This window comes from Aulonocara sp. 'chitande type north' Nkhata Bay, linkage group LG17 (assembly GCF_057382095.1).
Source record: "Aulonocara sp. 'chitande type north' Nkhata Bay isolate Kocher_YH1m ecotype deep benthic linkage group LG17, A_spYH_male_GT1.1, whole genome shotgun sequence".
Lineage (NCBI taxonomy): Eukaryota > Metazoa > Chordata > Actinopteri > Cichliformes > Cichlidae > Aulonocara > Aulonocara sp. 'chitande type north' Nkhata Bay.
The window spans coordinates 32,259,863-32,278,244 of NC_141360.1; the positions used below are offsets into that span (position 1 = coordinate 32,259,863).

At 42.6% G+C, this 18,382-nt stretch overlaps 2 protein-coding genes across 6 annotated transcripts in view; one reads left to right on the forward strand and one right to left on the reverse strand.

The window, feature by feature from the left end:
* Positions 1-18,382, forward strand: part of wnt5b (wingless-type MMTV integration site family, member 5b) — a 94,314-nt gene that overhangs the window by 49,274 nt on the left and 26,658 nt on the right. The gene's annotated exons all lie outside the window — the stretch shown is intronic.
* fbxl14b (F-box and leucine-rich repeat protein 14b) lies at positions 1,666-5,506 on the reverse strand. Its single transcript, XM_086270099.1, has one exon. It carries the CDS (start codon positions 4,826-4,828, stop codon positions 3,626-3,628), a length of 1,203 nt encoding a protein of 400 aa, XP_086126225.1. The 5' UTR covers positions 4,829-5,506; the 3' UTR covers positions 1,666-3,625.

Below are 18,382 nucleotides of genomic sequence, written 5' to 3' on the forward strand. Positions count from 1 at the left end.
ATCTTCGTCAGTCTACACTTCAGCCTGCCGACCTTTCTGTAGAAACCCACGATATGACCTTCTCTTCCGTATCTGCTCGGTAAAGGTCTGCATGCACAAATGTCAAATGATAAAGAAACAATTAGTTGCGTTGTACGTCTCCCACTTCTATTCATTAAACAGCATCCAAGCTACATTTTATCTCAGTGTCACACCTCTTTTACTTTACTCCTATGGCTTCATGTCGCCTTGCTGCAGCATGTAGGAACTCCTAATCTAACTCAGGCATTTAGCACATAAACACACATTTTCTGGTAGATTTAAAGCAACACTAATGCAGGGTCAAATTACATCAGCAACAGTAGCTCATAGCATTCTGTGGCTGACAAACAGTTTTGAGATGCTTCTGGGACAAAGCTGCTCAAAATGTCACAGACTGTGTCTCTCTTTTTTCTTTCTTTTTTCCACATCTCAGTGTGCACTGGTTGCAGCGTTATTGCACAAGACCAAAGGCCAGCTAAAGCAAACTTAAGAAACAGCAAACACTGGCATTCTGTGAGTGTGTGTGTGTGTCTTTCTTTCTGTCTTTCTCTGTCCCTGTGGTCAACAATCCCTCTGCTGGCCTTTATCCCCAAATCCCCATGGACAGAGAGTCAGGGGAGAGGGAATGCTTAAATGCTTTGAATGATGGTGTGGAATGCTAAAAAGCAGTCTGTGTGTGTGTGTGCGTGTGTGCATGGTGGTAAGTGGGGGGGGGCAAAGTAAGGGGGAGAGGGGTCTCTTGCCTGGTCTAGGATCTGGTATGCGTGACTGAACAAGAGGAGGAGAAAGAGAGGAAGAGAAGAAAAAAAAAAGCACCCAAACCTGCCTTTCTAACTTCTAAAGGGAGACAATGGCTACTGACTGGCCTGGCAACCCCCTATGTGTGCGTGTGTGTGTGGTGTCACTTCACACACAGGACACGTCCTGATGGAAAGCAGAGAAGAGGGAGATCTGCTCTAACCAACTTTTAGATCTCATTACGCCGCACATGCAGCTGCACAGACGCAGCTCTGCCACATGTGAAGTAAAACACTGCGAAAAGGATCCAGACTAAATGCCCCAAACCCTTCATTTAAACCAGGAAATCCACCAAATACACCCCCCCCCAAAAAAAAAAAAAAAAAACCCTGAGAGTTGCATCTGGAACTCAGTTAAGCTAAACACCTTTTGGTAGCGTTGTAGAGGACAAAAAAGAAAACAAAACAGACGTTTATGATTAGAAAAAATCAGCAGGGTAGAACAGTTTCCTGCAATAAACGCCTTGGTGATAATTAATTACACAGGCCCTGGCAGCCAAATCAAGACGGCAAGCATCCATTTTGAATCTGCTCATAAATAATAAAACAACACAAGAGAAATTTTTTCAGCCCTTTTGAGAAGCAAGACAGAACTGATGAGGGACAATGCTCAGAGATGCGTGGGCGATTATTGGGAGTAATGTATGAAAATAAGAGACCTTATTGTCTTAAATGCGCCTGAATATGGAATATATCTTTGTAGGACAAGAGCAGAGCAGTTGTGATTGTCTTTATGGGAAACAAGATTAAAATACCTTGTGGGTATTTTTTTATATTCCCCCTCCAAAAAAAACAAAACAGAAAACAATGGAGCGCTACACCTACACAAAAGTAATCCACACCGCTCTCGTTCGTTCATTATATAAATATCTTTAATTGTTTTAACCGTAAGAATATAAAACAATTTAATTTTGGGATTCTGCATTTTTTCTCTCTTTACAAACACATAATATACAGTACATCTTTTTATTGTCAAACACACGCACGCACACTCACTCACACACAGCTTTTTCAGCAGGACGCACATCCGTAGATTAATTTTCTAGCAGGTCATTGCATTACATTAAAACGCGCACACACTGGCGGCGGTGTGCGTGCGCGCGTGTGCATGTGTGTACAGCCTAAATGCGTGTGTGTGTGAGAGAGAGAGAGAGTGAGATGGGGAATAGCGAGGTGGAGAGAGGGTGAGTGAGTGAGTGAGTGAGTGAGAGAGACGCAGTCTGCTTGTAACCAGAGATGGGAAGGGAGAGAAAGAAAAATAATCGATTACTCCTTATTCTAAGCATGTCTCAAAATGGATTTGGGGTATTTTTATTCAGGGGGAGAAGGGTGAGAGATGGTAGGAAAAAGAAGAGGGTATAAAAAAAATAAAAAAAACTCCTCCTCCTCTCTCTATATACCGGTGAGAGCAACGTGAATATGAATGTGTCGGTATAAACGTGGGAAAAGAAAAGCCACGAACCCTGATTTGTTTCCACGAATAAAGGCTAAGATATAGAAATCACTTCAATTTGAAGTACGACGCTCTGAGCAACATTCACTTGACATTTATCTCCACCAGCATCCCTTTCACAACAAAAATACCTACAGCCTAATAATCCTGTAAGGACATACACTGGGTTTTTAATGACGGTCTGATCATACCTTTAACATGCATCTATCGTTATAGAATCACTACAGGTATAGGCTTGCAATCGCATCTCCTTTATATTGATCAAAGCTTGAATGCAATGCATCTCTAAAAGGGTGTAAAGTTGGACTTTATCCCTTAAAAAAAAAAAAAAAAATAGGAAAATTTTAACAATATAAAAAGCTCTTGCACTCAAGCAGGTTTTTAATGTATTTTGCATAAAGCGACGTCCTCTCACTCTCTGACTGGATCTGACAGCCCGCCTTCCCCTTTCCCCCTCTCGTGGCTCTCTCTGGGAAATTGCTCTTGTTTATGGGGGTAAATTAACAAAGGTAGTTAGATTGTGTCCTGGTCTCCTTTCTCTAGCTCTGCTCAGGGAAGAGGGAGGGAGGGTAGAGAGAGGCGATGGAGGGATGGGGGAGGGGGCAGACACAAGTCCCTTTAGGCACATTTTCTCCCAGTCTCTCTTTCCTTCTTAACAGTATACACCCTTTGAAAATAACCACATACGAGGTAGCCAAATGTTTTTTGTGTGTCTGTGTTGGGTTTTTTTTGTTGGTTTTTTTTTTTAGGCGTGATGGCTGTAGCGGAGATTAGTCGTAAATGCCTCAGACTCACTGCAAAAATAAAAGTCCCACATTAAAGTTTTAAAACCTCTGTTTTTGACTTTTAAGGATGGATGCAAGTTTTCGCATCCAGAATTTTCTGGAAGCAAGTGTCAGGAAGAGAAGCCGATTCTTCCATTAGGGAAAACGACACCTGATTGGAAACAAAATCTGGCAAACAAGCTGAAGTTATTCTAGTCCCAAGTCCAGTTTTTGTGAGGTCTTAAAACTCGATTTGAGACCAAAACATTGCGTTTAACACGGATTTTCGTGAGCTCATGACAGAAGTTTTGAATTGCTTTCTGCCAGGCTGAATATTGGAGTCAAACACTGATTTCAGTCCTGCAAGGCCAACAGAAAGAAAAATAAAACATTTTGAGCATACATCCTGGTCACATGGGAGAAGCACACTTTACACAGAAGGGGAAAAAAAAGGAAGGATTTCTCTCTTTTTAAATAAGAAAAGAAACTCCTCTGCCCACACATCCCTCCCTTTCCCCACTCTGTCTCCATCCAAAAAAGAAAAATAACACACACTCCCAAAACAAAAACAAAAAACCAAGCATTTCCAATCACCTCACTTTCTCACTCTCTGTCATCTGCCAGAGTCCCAGGTTCAACACTTTAAGGCAGGGGAGCTGTGTGATCCTCTCCAGTCCCCTCTTGGTGATCTTGGTACATCCATACAGGTCGATGCCCACCAGCTGGGTGAGGTGGTCCGCTATGAGCTCCAGCCCTTTGTCCGTGATGCGCACACACTGTCCAATGTTAAGGGTCCTCAGCTCGTGCATCTGCCTCACCATCCGGTTTATCCCGTCGTCGGAGATGTGACACGAGCACAGAGACAGGGACTTGAGCTGGTACAACCCCTGAGCGATGTACGCCAGAGTCTGGTCTCCTATCTTGTCACAGAACGAAACATCAAGCCCAGAGAGTCTTAGGGTGCCCATAGCAAGGTGCATTGTCCCCGTGTCGCTTATGTTGTCACAGGAGCGTAGGTTGAGGCTCCACAGGGAAGTCATATGTGAGAGGTGGATCATCCCTGCGTCTGAGATCCCCCCACAGAAGCTCAGGTTCAGTACCCGGAGCTTGGTCAGCCCCTTGGAAATGTGTTTGAGTGACAGGTCTGTCAGTTTCTGACAGTCTTGGAGGGTCAGGTACTCCAAGTTCAAGCAGCCCTCTGCTGCACTACGGGTCATGCCCGCCAAATGTCCAATCCCCACATCTGAGACATGTCTGCAGGACCTCAGATTGAGGCTCTTGAGTCTGTGGAGGCCCCAGGCTATCAACAGAAGCCCAGTGTTGGTAATGTTGCTGCAGCCACCAAGCTCCAGCACCTCCAGGTTCTTCAGATACTGAGCAATCCTCCCTAGACTAGAGTCTGTTATCTGCTTGCACAGACTTAGGTTCAAAACCCGAAGTGATGGGATCTCCTGCACGAACGCATGGCCCAGCCCGTTATCCGTGAGGTTGTAGCAGCCGGACAGATTGAGGGACTCGATGTTTGGCATTCCCTGGATGACATAGCTCAGGCTGCGGCGCAGAGACAGGATCTGGACCCTCCGGATGCCCCTGGCCTGGAGGCTGGGGAATAAGGAGGGATTCGCCCTGCGGAGGTGCAGCTTGGCTTCCACCCCCCTCCACACTGACTTGTGGTAGGATGCGTCCCTCCAAGCGATGCACACTTGGGCTACCCTGCCTTTGTCCCTCACGTCCAGATAACTGAAAATCATTGCCAAAATTTCTGGGAAGAGGCACGAAATGTGCGTCTCCATTGTTTTTCAAAACCCAGGCATATAAAAATTAATACTCCACACCTCCAAGGCTTAAAAGAAAAACAGAAGACTTAACTCAATCACACTCTCCTCTCGCACAAAATGCAAAAGTATCAACAGTCCCAGCTATCCACAGAAGTAAAAAAAGAAGAAGAAATTGGAGTTGTGTGTTTCTCTCTTTTTCTCACACTGAACTGTGCAAAATCGATCAAACTCCCTCCAGTGCCACGTGATCCGGTCTGGTTGCGCAGTAGGATTCAAATGTATTAAAAAAGAAAAAAGGGGGAAAAAACAACAAAAAAGAGCGTTTATTCCTGCCTCAACCCCTCTCTCCGCCAAAAAGAGGAGGAGAGGGGGCGAAAGGAAGAAGGAGGAGGAGAGGAGGAAAAGCGTCAATCCTTCCCCCTCTCGCTCCCTCTCTCAGACGACGCTTCCTTGTATTATACCTACAAAAAGCCTTCCTCTCTCCGCCGTGCGAGGATCCAGACGGTCATACATTTCAGATTAAGAAAGTAAAAACAAAACCAACTCGCTTACCGACACGTATTAAGAAGCGACCCCATGGTAGAAAAGCAAAAAAGATAGAGTTGGAGCGGCTTTATAGGCAGAGCGAGAGAGAGAGAGAGGGGCGTCCTGGGCTCAAAGCCTTTGTCTGCTCTTTTCAAACCGACTTGGCAGGGACCCCAGCACTCTAGCTGTACCGAAGGGGTGGAGGGAAGTAATAATATCACCCTCGTCTCTTTAAAATGTATTTAACGACAACCACCGTTACTACGGGCGTTTTAATAGCACGTCGTTACACCGAAACGTTCTTACAATGATTTAATAGCAGATGTAGCTTGAAATTAATTCGCTATTTTATCGACCCACCCCTACCCCCTCCGTGTCACACAGTTGGTTTGTCCCGCCTCAGCTGGAACGGTGCGAACAGTTTCCCTTGGAAACCAACTTCTTACAATTCAGTTCACTTTGGGCTTTAACCCTTTGAGCGGACCACACGGGAAACACAGGGAAGCCAAGTGGAGAAGCTCCTTTCAGTCCGCTTACTTGGCATGAACGTTTAGTATTTTTATTCTGAATTTGTTGTTATTGTTGTTGGTGTTGTAACTAGAGCGCTTCTACAGCTGCCAGCCGCGTTCATTGTCTTTTATTGTAAACAGCCCCTCTCCGTCCACTCTCCTCCAACACTTTACTTTATTGCAAAACCAGAAAATAAACGTACTTTTCCAGAGACGATCAATCAACATGTCATCAGTCAAATACTGGGAAGAATAACTGTGGCTCCAATAAAACAAAACTGAGTTTAAAGAATAGTTTAAATAACGCTGAAAACAATGTACAACCCGTGAGTAAAATCCCTTTTAATTAATTTGAACATGCTTTATTGGCTTGGTATTTGGCAGAAAGTTGCCAAAGCCTTAAGACCACATCAGAGGTTGTGTCAGTGTGTGTGGGTCACTCCCTTCACTACACAGGCACACACACACACACACACACACACACACACACACACACACACACACACACACACACACACACACACACACACACACACATATAAGGTTGCTGTTCTACAGCCACTTTTTACAACTAATAGGCTCATGATATACAAATGTACAAGATACATACATTAAAGTTGGAGCATAGATTACTATGGTAATAAAATATTCTATAAAGTGTAAAGCAAATAAAATGTCAAAGGCTTTCTTTCTCTCATGTGTCTCTCATAAAGAAGCAAACTTTGAAGCTGTTGTCTCACATCTGGCATTGGTTATGTTTTGATAGTTGAATAATCAAAGACTTATTTTAGTCTCAGCTGATGGCACTGAGAATATATCAATCAGTGTGTGTGAGTTTCAGTAATAGATTGCTATATATAGATGTTTTCTAATGTTGCTTATTCAGTGTATCAAACCATAATAATGACCAATTATAGCAATAAAGGTACATTTTAAAATTTACCTTTGTTGCCTAAGTCAAGAAACCATCACCTGCACTAGTCTAATTTAGTTAGATTTAGGATGTTTCATAAACCAAGAATGCATCTGAAACCTATGTAGACAAGTCGATAAGGATAGGGAATGATTATTAGGGGAAAAATGGATATTTCAGTATAGAAATATATTGTGTAGCCCATATGACATCTTAAAAAAAGATTTCTGTAAATGAAATAGCCAACGAACAAATTCAAACATGATTTGGATAAGTGAACCTTCCTGAACAGTCTTAAATCTGAGAGTCAGTCCTCATGAGGGCATCTTCAAAATCTACTAACTGCAACAAAGTGCTAACAATTTGGATGAATCAAAAAGCCGTAGGGAATTGCAAGAAAGTTTCAGAGTGTTCGTCTGAAACTTCTACTCTTTCTGCATGCACACAGCACGAAAGAGAAAGGCAAGCCGTTGTGCTGCAGCCGCTCACTTGGAGCGGCGTGCATGTGAATATATTACAGTGTGATAGATTTGTGGATATTTCTTGCTTTGTACATGATTTGTCTGGCATCTGTTGGGCTGTCCGTCCATGCGCTGTCAGTATTTTCCAGAGCGTTATTGGTTATGAATTTGCTTAACTGCTCAGTTGGGGAATCTGTGTGTAGTTTGTAGTTTCTGTGGTTTCATGCATGTTAACTTAACTGGTAATTCTAAATTAGTGTGCATGGTTCTCTGTCTCTCTGTATTAGCCCTGTGCTGGACTGTTGACCTGATCACAGTATACCCTGCCTCTCACCAAGTGTTATAGCTTCCATCCCCCATGACCCTGGCAGGTTTAGTGGTTAAGACTAAGGGGACTAGTGGATGATTGCAGGGACTGTGTAATGATGATAAGATATGGCTGGCAAAACTATAACTTTTATTGCCTTAGTTTAGTAGCAGGAATGCTAGTGTTCCATATCCTCCACTGCTAAGGCAGCTGTGTCTATATGTGTATGTGTAGACTGAAATTAAAAGATGTGACATTTTCTGGATGCATCTCAAAGCAGCAGTGTAATTTTGTTGCTGCAAAGTGACCATCGTGGGTGTAGTGCTAAATTATCAACTAATGTTTGCAAACTTTTTCTTACAGAGGGTTGAAACTGATGAGACATACCATGAAGATATGGGAAAGAGTTTTTGAAGCTAGGTTAAGAAGAGAGGTTATGATCAGTGAGCAGCATGGCTTCATGCCGAGAAAGAACACTATTGATGTGATGTGGTGCAGGACATGTATGAGGATGGTGAGACAGTGGTGGCATCTGTTGGGCTATCCGTCCATGCGCTGTCAGTATTTTCCAACAACATGCCAACAACATGCTGACAGATGAGGTTAGGCAGCAGTCACTGTGAACTATGATGTTTGCAGGTGATCTGTGATCTGTAGTGAGAGCAGGGAGCAGGTGCAAGAGAGCCTGGAGAGGTGAAGGCATGCTCTGGAGTGAAAGTCAGTAGAAGCAAGACAGAATACATCTGTGTGAATGAGAGGGACAGAGGTGTAACAGTGAAACTTCAAGGAGCAAAGGTAGTAAAAGTAGATAAGTTTAAATACCTGGGTTCAACCATCCGTAGCAAGAGGCAATGCTCAAGGGAGGAGGAGAAGAGAGTGGAGATGAGATTTGATTTGTAAGAGAAGGAGAGCAGCAAGAGTGAAAGGGAAGGTTTATACGATGGTAGAGAGACCTACTTTGATATGATTTGGAGATGGTAGCACTGACAAAGAGACAGGAGGTGGAGCTGAACATTGTAAAATGTTTATTGGGAGTGACCAGGATTGAAAGGATAAGAAATTAGTACATCAGAGGGGCAGCTCAAATCGAGTAGTTTGAAGACAAAGTTAGGGGGTGAGATGATTGGGAGATATCCAGATGGTGGATTTACTAGGCAAAGGATGTCGAAGATGGAGCTGCCAGGTCAGAAAAAAGAGGAAGACTTAGATTCAAGATGTAGTGAAGGAGGACATGCAAAGGGTTGGTGTGACTGAGATGTGACAGGACGATGTTAGGGATAGGGTAAAATGAAGGCAGATAGACAGTTGTAACAACCTCTAAAGTGATAAGCTGGAAGAAGAAAAAGCTAGGAAATTTTGTTAGCAAGCCGTCTTCATAAACTGCACGGCACAGATACAGATATCTTTTATTAGTGCAACACTAATAAAATACTTGAAGTTTGTGCTCAGAAGTTTGGAGCACAAACCTCTCAGATGGACTATACCTCACAGCAAGTCATATTATTTGCCATTATTCAATTAAATTAGAGAGCAGACTGATGCTGACTACAGCTAAGCCTTTTACTTTAAGTCTTAATCAAATTGAAAAGGGTTAGTTATAAACAAGACCACTCGTCTCAGTTATTATTATTGATTTCTAAATTATCTAATGAAACTAAAACTTTTTTGTAGGCAGTCTTATAAGAAACTCTATTTTTTTGCATGGCTTAATTTTTTCAGCAGCAGAGGTTGTCAGTTGCTATATGCATACACATTACAGGATATCTATGTGATTCTGTAGCCTTCGTCATGTAAACACGATTGTTTTTAAATGTTCGCATCTTCTCAAGCACACACACATGCACGCACGAGCTTCTTTGTGTGCGCGTTTGTGTGCATGCGTGCGTGTATGTGCGATAAAACGACAGGGGAGCCGTTTGCTGTAGCCCGTGGAGTGTGGCAGAGTGGCTACGAGATAGCAAAGAGAGAGGAAGAGCTGATGAGAAACATAGAGGCAAAGCGATAGGAGAGAGGCAACAGTGATCAGGTGCAGATAAGACAGAGGGAGAGGGGCTGCAGAAAACGCCGCTTTTACGTGGAAAAAAAAAGCAGCCATGCACAACTGACGGCAACTCTCCTTTCTCCCACTTCTCCCTCTTATTCTCTTGTTCTCCTTCCTCATGATGGATGTTCAGATTCGTCTTAATGCAAAGCCCAAATGTTACTGAAAGGGCTGTTGATCTCTTTAATAATTTTGCATGACCATGTTCCCCATATCCTTTTATATGCATCTGCACTGAAAGACATAGAAAATAAAATTCACTGTCTTTGTTCCATGTAAAACTCTCAAATGACTTATATTAGTCTCAGCTCAGCTGAGCTGGGACTAATATGCCCTACTCTACGTTAACAACATCAAACAAATGTTTTCCAGTACGCAGTCTAATTTGTGTTACTGTCTGTTCTGTCTCTCTGAAATTGTACTGTATGCACACATTGTTTCACTACTTTCTCTTTCTGCTTCTCTTCACAATTCTTCCAAATTATTGCCATGAATTATAGCGTTAAAACATTACCAACATGAATTAGAATGAGCACGTATACAAGATGTGTTATAACAGTGTTTATAATTTAGCACGAAGAATTGCTCATACTAGCCCGACAGTTTAAACCCAATCCACAACAAGGTGCTCTCTGTGAGTTTTGCTTGTAACTGTGTGTGCCTCATAAAGTATAAACATTCATCAAACTATCTATCTCAGGCTGGAAAACACTCGTGCCTCCAGTGTGAACACAGAAGTATTATGGGGATCCAGCCAGTACAGAGTCATGCTTGCCTGCAACAACTCAACTGCAAGTCACCTTTGGGCAATGATACTATGTGTAGGTTAAATACTGATTGCTGGCTTTAAGAGTAAAGGGAACAACCACTGGGAAATTCACTCAGCAGAGGAAGAAACACAAAATACATGAAAGAAGTGTTGATGAGAAGCACAGTGGACAGTTTTAATTGTTTTTATCCCTTGGTTGCTACAAATAAGTTCTTTGTCATCTATTAATTCTGCCTTTTCCCAGAGGCAAAGCTAAAAAAAAACAAAAACAAAAATTAGCAGATCCACAAATGTTCATCTGCAAAGTTCTGGTTAGGAACAGTGCAGAGTCATAAACTGCGTAAAAAAAAAAAAGTGTGGGACTAACAGGGGATTTAGGTTTCTGTTTTAAATATGCTCTTTTGGTACACTGTAACTGCAAAACCGTCTGAAACTCTATGCTGGAACCTGATGCGCACATCACATCAGCGCAGATCACAGCTATCGTGATTGGCCTGATTCCTTCTATGCATTGACGGCTACTTTTTCACAGTGAAAGAAAAACGATTATCACCTCAAAACAAGGAATAATAATTATAGAGGCATAGGACTGACAGATGTGAGAGATTGACAAAATTAGCTAAACAAAAAAACCAAGAAAAACACGTGATCACAACGAAGAGTGGGGAGGCAGGAGAGAAAAACAACAAAGTCCCAGGATTTTATTTCTTTTCTATTGTGGTTAGCAGTGCACAAGGTAATTAACACCATGCACAGGCATGAATAATGGCTACGGCCCCTCAGATAGGTTACATCATAACCGGTGTGGGTAAAAGTCTAAATCAGCAGTATGAGGTGCAGCCAATGTCAAAAAGGCTTTAATATGTAGTCCTTCTAATGGGCTGCAGGGGGAGACTCCTCTGTAAAAAAAAAAAAAAAAAAAAAAAAGATAATAATTAAAAAAGAAAAGAAAAAAAAGAAAAATAAAAGCAAAAATTAAAAGGACTTCTTTAATTTTGTCTTACTACACCATGACTGCGACACCATGGCTTATATTGAAGACCGCTTCTAGGCTTTAAAATATACAGTGTGAATATTATTACTACTATTTGCAAGTAGCCAAGTATAGATAACATAGTAGTATTTGGTTCAAACATCGATTTGAGCTTTTTAAAACACATCAAAGAAACATAAAGGCTGTATTTATAAATGCAAAGCACCTAGTATGTCCCACTCTGCTTTTAGCTTATATTCTGTAACTTCATCAAGGGCAAAAACAAAGCAGTTAACTGCACTGTCCCCTGTGGCTGCCAACACCTACGTCCTTGGTATCCGGGCACAGAGTGTGTCATGCATTTTCAAAATAGCAAACCTGACATGAATACCAAGCCATATAATGATACAGCAAACACCTTGAGATCTAAACATGGTGGGAGATTAACACCAGCTCTCAGTTAAATGTGGCTAAACTGTGGCCAGCTCTGGTCTGCTGGACAAACCTCCCGGAAATCAACAGGGGTGAAAGAAGAAAGCCATAATCTGTTTAGTTAAACCAAACCGTACATGGATTTTGAACTTGTTTCTGTGTATTCATACCAAAAATTGACCTTAAGACTGTAGCCAGACTGGCTTGTTCAAAAAACTTTATATGCATCACCAAAAGTGTCTTTGGTTTGTCGCTCTCGTCATCTGTAGCATGAAAGAAAGAGCGATGAGGTAAAAGATGCGTAAATAAATAGTCTAGAAATGACATAAAAACTGAGAGGCAGGTCTATATGCCACAGGCTTTCTCCTCAGCAGCAGTAGCTGAGTCTGTCTCTGCATGACCTGCCTGTGTGTCTGTGTGTGTGTCTGTGTGTGTGTGTGTGGTGTGCACACTGCATTTTTTTTTTCTCCTTTTTTCCTGTCTCCCTCTGTCTGCCTCACATCACAGCTCTGTGTGCGTGTGTGTGTGTGCGTCGTGCTGCTGTGGTGTGTCATACCCCTCTTAGAAAACCCGCTGGGCCCAAGCTAGCACTCACACTGAGTGAGAGAGCAGCGGAAGAGGGATAGATGGATAAGAGAAGGAAGACGAAAAGTGAGATGTGGGGGGGAGGAATGACTACGGAAAAAGGAAGTGGAAGAAAAGAGTGTCAGTATGTTAAAATAGAGGTTGAAAAAATCAGTGTGTGTGTGTGTGTGAGAGAGAGAGAGAGAGAGAGAGAGAGAAAGAGAGAGTGTGCTTTCAAAGTGTTCTATAACACAAGACTCTACTCGTCATGTGACCATACGTGTGTGTGTGTCTGTCTTTTTGTGCATGTGTTTGTGTGTAACTTTATGTGTCTGTATTTGATGATTCAGGGGAGGACTCTAACTGGATAATTGCTCTCCTCCACAATGTGATTCTGCACCCACAGCGATTGCTGGTTGCCAAGGTTACATGGGCGTGTGTCAACACATATCCCTGAATGGCAACACCTTCCTGAAAGGATATTACCATGACTCGGTAGATTATATTTCTTTTTAGCACACAAACAAAACATAAAGAATGCGTGTGCGCACACACACACACACACACACACACGCATGCATGCATGCACACCAGCATATGAAAGAAAACAGTAACAACACCTCAATGGCCCTAAGATGCATGTGGGTGTGTACACATATGCACGCTGTACACTGTACACCTTAAATCTTTTATGTTCCTTCAGGTCTTTCCTCGCTTCAACTGTACAGTACTTAAACATGGTTGTGTGTGTGTGTGTGTGTGTGTGTGTGTGTGTGTGTGTGTGTGTGCGTGCGTGCGTGCGTGCGTGTGTGTGTTTTACACCTGCCTTCAAAGCTTCTCTGCTCTTCTCTTCCCTCTTTCCCTCCCAGCTCCCTTCTTGCATCTCTCTTTCTCTCTCCCTCTCTAATAATCTCCCTCTCACATGGGGGCTGGTGTGTCTTCTTTAAGCTCACGTTCTCTACAAGAGGCCAGTGAGCTTCAGAGCAGGGACCCCCACTAGGGGGTGGGGCACTGGCCAACCCCCAAAATTTGCTGGTCCCCAAGTGGGCCCCCTGGCAAGATTGTCCTATGTTGGTAATAATTTAAAAAAAACAACAAAAAAAACATGATCACAAGAGAGAGGATGACATCCTACAATGAGTTGAAACATTAACTTGTTATTTGTTCCTGCAATATACAGTTTTTGCCCTTCGTATTACGTCACTTTGTATGTCCCTCCAGATTTCCTGTCGTCAACCCCTCCCCTCTACTGAACCCCTGCACTGTTCTGTTTTTGGTGTGCCACCTAAATATTTTTAGTGGCCCCCATATGGCCACCCCTATGAAAAAATTCTGGAGGCAAACTTGTTTCAGGGTTCTGCACAGTATCTTAGCTGTCCCTAGGACTGCACTCTAATGGACAGAGACCTCTGATGTTGTGGATGGAATGCTGCTGGAGCCACTCTTCCATTGTGGTGATCACTTTAGGCTTCCTTCAGCCCCAGGTACTTCTTAATCTTCTTGTGCTCATTTTTTCTGATGTTATACTGTCAGATGGGATTTCCACATCTATCACAACTGCTCTCTTTTGCTTCTGATCAGCCACCGCTATATCTGGTTGGTTAACCAGCAGCTGCTTGTCTTGAACTTGAAGTCCCACAGGGTCTTAGCCCCGTTATTCTCAGCTGCTTTTAGTGCCGTGCTCCAGCGGGACTTGGAGACGTATAATCCGCATGAGGCACAGATGTTTTTGTACATTATCCCGGTCACTTGGTTGAGCTTTTCAGTCTACGCTGGCCCCAGCTTGCATCTTACATCCTGCTGTGTACCGGAGTGTCTCAGGGGCATCGTCATGCAGCCTGAACCTTGGGTCCTGTCAACTGTGATAGACATCTGCCTTCATGGATATGGTACTTGGGACCTGTTCATTCCCTGTCATGGTCAGAGTCTCTGTGTGCTCCTTGTCCTTTTTAAGCCTCCGGTACTACCTCTTGATATCAGCCACTTCCTTCCACCTCTGGTCTTTCAAAGTATTTGCTTTTCCTCATCTTTATCACCATATGTCTTCTGCCTGAAGCACTTTCAGACCAGGTTATCCTAAGGGCCATCTTCCTGATGTAGTTAGGGTTAGATGTTCCTTATTTCATCCCAGGTTTTGGTTTTAACACTCCTTATTCTGCTTCATCGCATTGCTCATAGAGCCTTGAGGTGTTGGACTTAGGGTTAAACCCTCTGTGTGTTGTGAGAAGTTTTCCTGTCTTGACATCATTATGATGTATTTCTTTCTGTGTCCAGCTTACTATTCTAGCTGATTATCTAATGATTTTCAAGGCTGAGGTCTTCTTCTTACCACTACCACACTATTTAACTGTTGTAGACCGTTGTGGTGTGTACTATACTCAGGTACATGTAGGTGTCCTGTAAGTGTCCTGATGACATTTGCTACACTCATCCAGCTTTGGCACTGACAGTGAGTTGATGTCATCCATGCGTAGGAGGTGGCTGATGGTCACTCCATTTTTGAGTGTGCTTCCATATTCACTCTTTAAGCTGGCTGAGGGGAGTTTGGGACACAGCAAAACAGCAGCATCACCTTTGTACGTGCGACACTTGGTGGTGAGTTGTGCAATGGCCTTTGAGTTAACTTCCAGTGTTGTTTTCCTCAGCTGCTTGAGTTCTTGAAGGTTATCAGTGAGGGTTAAAGTGTCAAGAACTCTAGGATCCGCGAGGGCATTGAGGCTTTGTTGCAGTCAATCCAGGGGGTGCTCAGATTAGTCTGGCTAGAGTCTTGGATGACTGCTCTGTCGTATAGTGCTGGTGGATTTGTCCTCTGCTTTTCCTTCTGATGCCCTTCTGAGCATTATTCCTGTGCTGTTATGATGCCTGAGAGGCAGGTTATCAACTAGGTGTTTGAAGGAGTTGTACCCCTGTGGGGACCTGCCTGCTCCTAGGTAATCATATAATCAGATCAGATCTTTATGCTGTCCAGCTGTCCAGCTGTTCACGCCTTGCTGTCTGACTTAGTGATGTTACTTTTTTCTGCTTTGGATCTGAGGGATTGCTGCTGCTTTCTGGTCCAGCAGCCATTTGGCATTTGTGTTTTAGGGATGCCTCCTTCCCACAGATGTTCTTTCATTATTGCACAGTCACAGCTCTACTCCTTCTGTTATGGCACAATATACATGGCCATTAAGAGCAAAAAGACAAAAAGGGTGATGCACAAAAGGGTGGAGACACCAGGAGGTCAATGCCAGGAGTTGCAAGCCTATTTTCTGTGTATCTGAGTCGCTCTTTTTTACATCCATCTCTATCTATCTATCTTTACCTCAATTTCTTTTTATTTGTTCATTTTTGTGCACTTTCTCCTACCTCTCTCTCCCTCTCTGGCAGCTCTTCTGTGCTTCCATCTCACCACAATGCCTCAAAGATTGCATGTGTGCATGCATGTCTATGAGTGTGTGTCTATGTTATGCACTGCCGCTTTGCTCCAATTTTTTGCACCACACAGGCTGCCTAGGTGTGTGTGTGTCCCTTCAACAATGCTTTTCTTTTCTGCCAGCTCTGCAGTCTGACATAGGAGATTTTTCAGTCCGTGTGCTCTCTCTCCCTCAGTAGTCAGCATTTTGGCATTTTCTCAATGCACTCTGTCATCTTTTGGCATGAATAGTCTGCATATTGTTGTGTGTGTTTATGTGTGTGCTTGTGTCTGTGGATGTGTGTGTGCATGCATTAGCCTGACAGGATCTCTCCATGTCTCTGTGTTTGTACCGGGACCCATGAAAGTGTAAAACAGTTCATTTTCAATCCTAGAAATTACTCTCGGTGGTGTGGATATACAGTGCGTATACCAATGCCAGAGCAATGAGCAAATACGAGACTGAGCACAATCACCTGAGTCCTCCCGCAAGACAAGAGCTATTCAAACAATTTAACCAGAATTTGTTCAAATGTTTTTACCTGTTAAGACTTGTGTTAAATTGGTGTGAAACTCACTCTGGAAAACACGGGACTTCTTTAAGAAAAGCAAAAGTCACTCAAGCAAGCTGTAGTCTTAAAAAAACTCTAACTGGACTTAGTCAAAATCTAAAATCAAACATAAGACCAAAATAAATCTTAAAATACTTGAGCTTTCATACCGAGACGTGTCTTTGAAATATCAACGCTTGAATGAGAAAAAAAAAAATATTCAGGACACAGATGACTCGCCAACAGTTGATAAATGTGCTGCCAAACAGATTTTTACTCACCAGCTGGCTCCCACATCAAAGATATTTTAAATAACGAAAAAGATTTAATTCCAAATTTAGGTTGCGTTCATTTTATTAATCTCACATTATTTTGGTCGCTTGCCACTCGTACACAGAACAGCTTAGATTTGAATCCTCTGAACAATCCTTTTCAAATAAAATTTAGCAAAGTACGTCTTCCCAAGTAAAAATAAGATAATAATAAAATTTTCTATAAACTGCAGGGACTCCTCTCTCATTTGCCTACAGTGACATGTCCCAGTGTCTTCGTTATAAACATTGAATGACAGATAGCTGTTTCCACAGCAACCAGTATGCATGTTTATATGGGTTTATGGCAAAAAATTACGTCCAGATGATGAGAACGAGAGTTGAAGAAAACCTTGGACTTTGTGATGATAATGGTAATCGACCTCTGCACAATTCATCTTTGAGAGAATATGAACATCACAATGCTGATGTTCTATTGTAGAAGGCCAAGGTGAGATCAAGACAAGGGAGAAAAATGGATGAATGGATGGTTGCACCTAAGCTTTTGTATGTCTTACGTCTCTCAGTGCTACTTGAAATACTTGTAACTAAGTGAGTTTACTGGAAATGATTAGAAAATGCACATAGCTGTCTACACAGTGTACATCAAAGTAGAAACCAAGGCATGAAATAATTACATGGAGGCCCACAAAACTGGATGCTGTCAACGAACGATAAACTGAAGGTGTCCAGCTCCATCTCAAGGTCTTATTAATGAATGCAATGAATGATCCTGGGCCAACAGGTAACCAGGATCCCAATGGGTACTAGCAATGAGAGCCAAGGGCAACCATCAGTGCTACACTTCAACGACTGGGCCTTCATCAAAGTAGCCAACTGGAGGCCATCCCTCAATAAAAAGTCACATGACAGCCAGCTGTTAGCCTCCCAGAGGTTTTTGATTATGCCTTAATCAAACAAAGATTGAACATATTAGCCAAAAATCAAAACAGATTATGTGGGAACAGCCAGCACTGAGCATCCCCATTAATATCGCCGCTAAAGTTAAGCATGGTGGTGGTAGGATCATTCATGTGGGGAGGAGCATATTGCCACAAAAACACTACAACACACAAAAATCTAATGATACTGGACCTGATTTAGAGTCTGGTCCTGAAGCTAAGGCATGATCTGTGACGCTTGTCGAATCACTCCTGGGTTGACTTGAGGCTCTCATAACTGCAAAAGATACCTTGAGTAATATATAAAAGGATTATATCAGACTGTTATTATCAGTAAATTAACAAAACGCCCCAAAATTGTTTTATGCAGATTAGTAACACAAAAAATTAAAAATAAAACATGAATTGAATCTATTTTAAGATGATTCTGAAGCATAAAAAAATGTTGAAAGAGTTGAAATTGGAAGGCTGTCAACTTTGTGAGAGTATACTAGGTTTATTTTAAGGCGAGGGTACAACTTCTGCTAAGCATATAGAAATTATGGTTTGGGTCAAAGTACAGCCCTGAGAAATGAATGTAAGTCAACTGAATGTCCTCCCAAGTGATGGCAACAGGACTGCGTGTGTTCTGACCTGACACAGAAGAAGGCTTCCCAGGGATTTACAGGCCATATGAATCAATTCGGAGACGAGCATTAAATCAGGCCAGACCAGCCGAGACTTCCGCTGTTTCATCCCCTGATGAGCATGTGAAAGTTGTTCTGACCCACACCGTGTCTGTGTGTCTTACTATAACTTTCTATGGGCCAATTTCTTATTGGTGTTACTCTGATATGTGTGAGTGCATATAGAGCTCTTCCGTGTCACAAAGACATTCAGTTCTCCGTCCCAGAGGGTGGAGAAGTTGCTTTTGACAT

What these genes read in the sequence shown, in the direction of transcription:
- fbxl14b (XM_086270099.1), bottom strand. Translation starts at nt 4,828, where the DNA reads ATGGAGACGCACATTTCGTGCCTCTTCCCAGAAATTTTGGCAATGATT.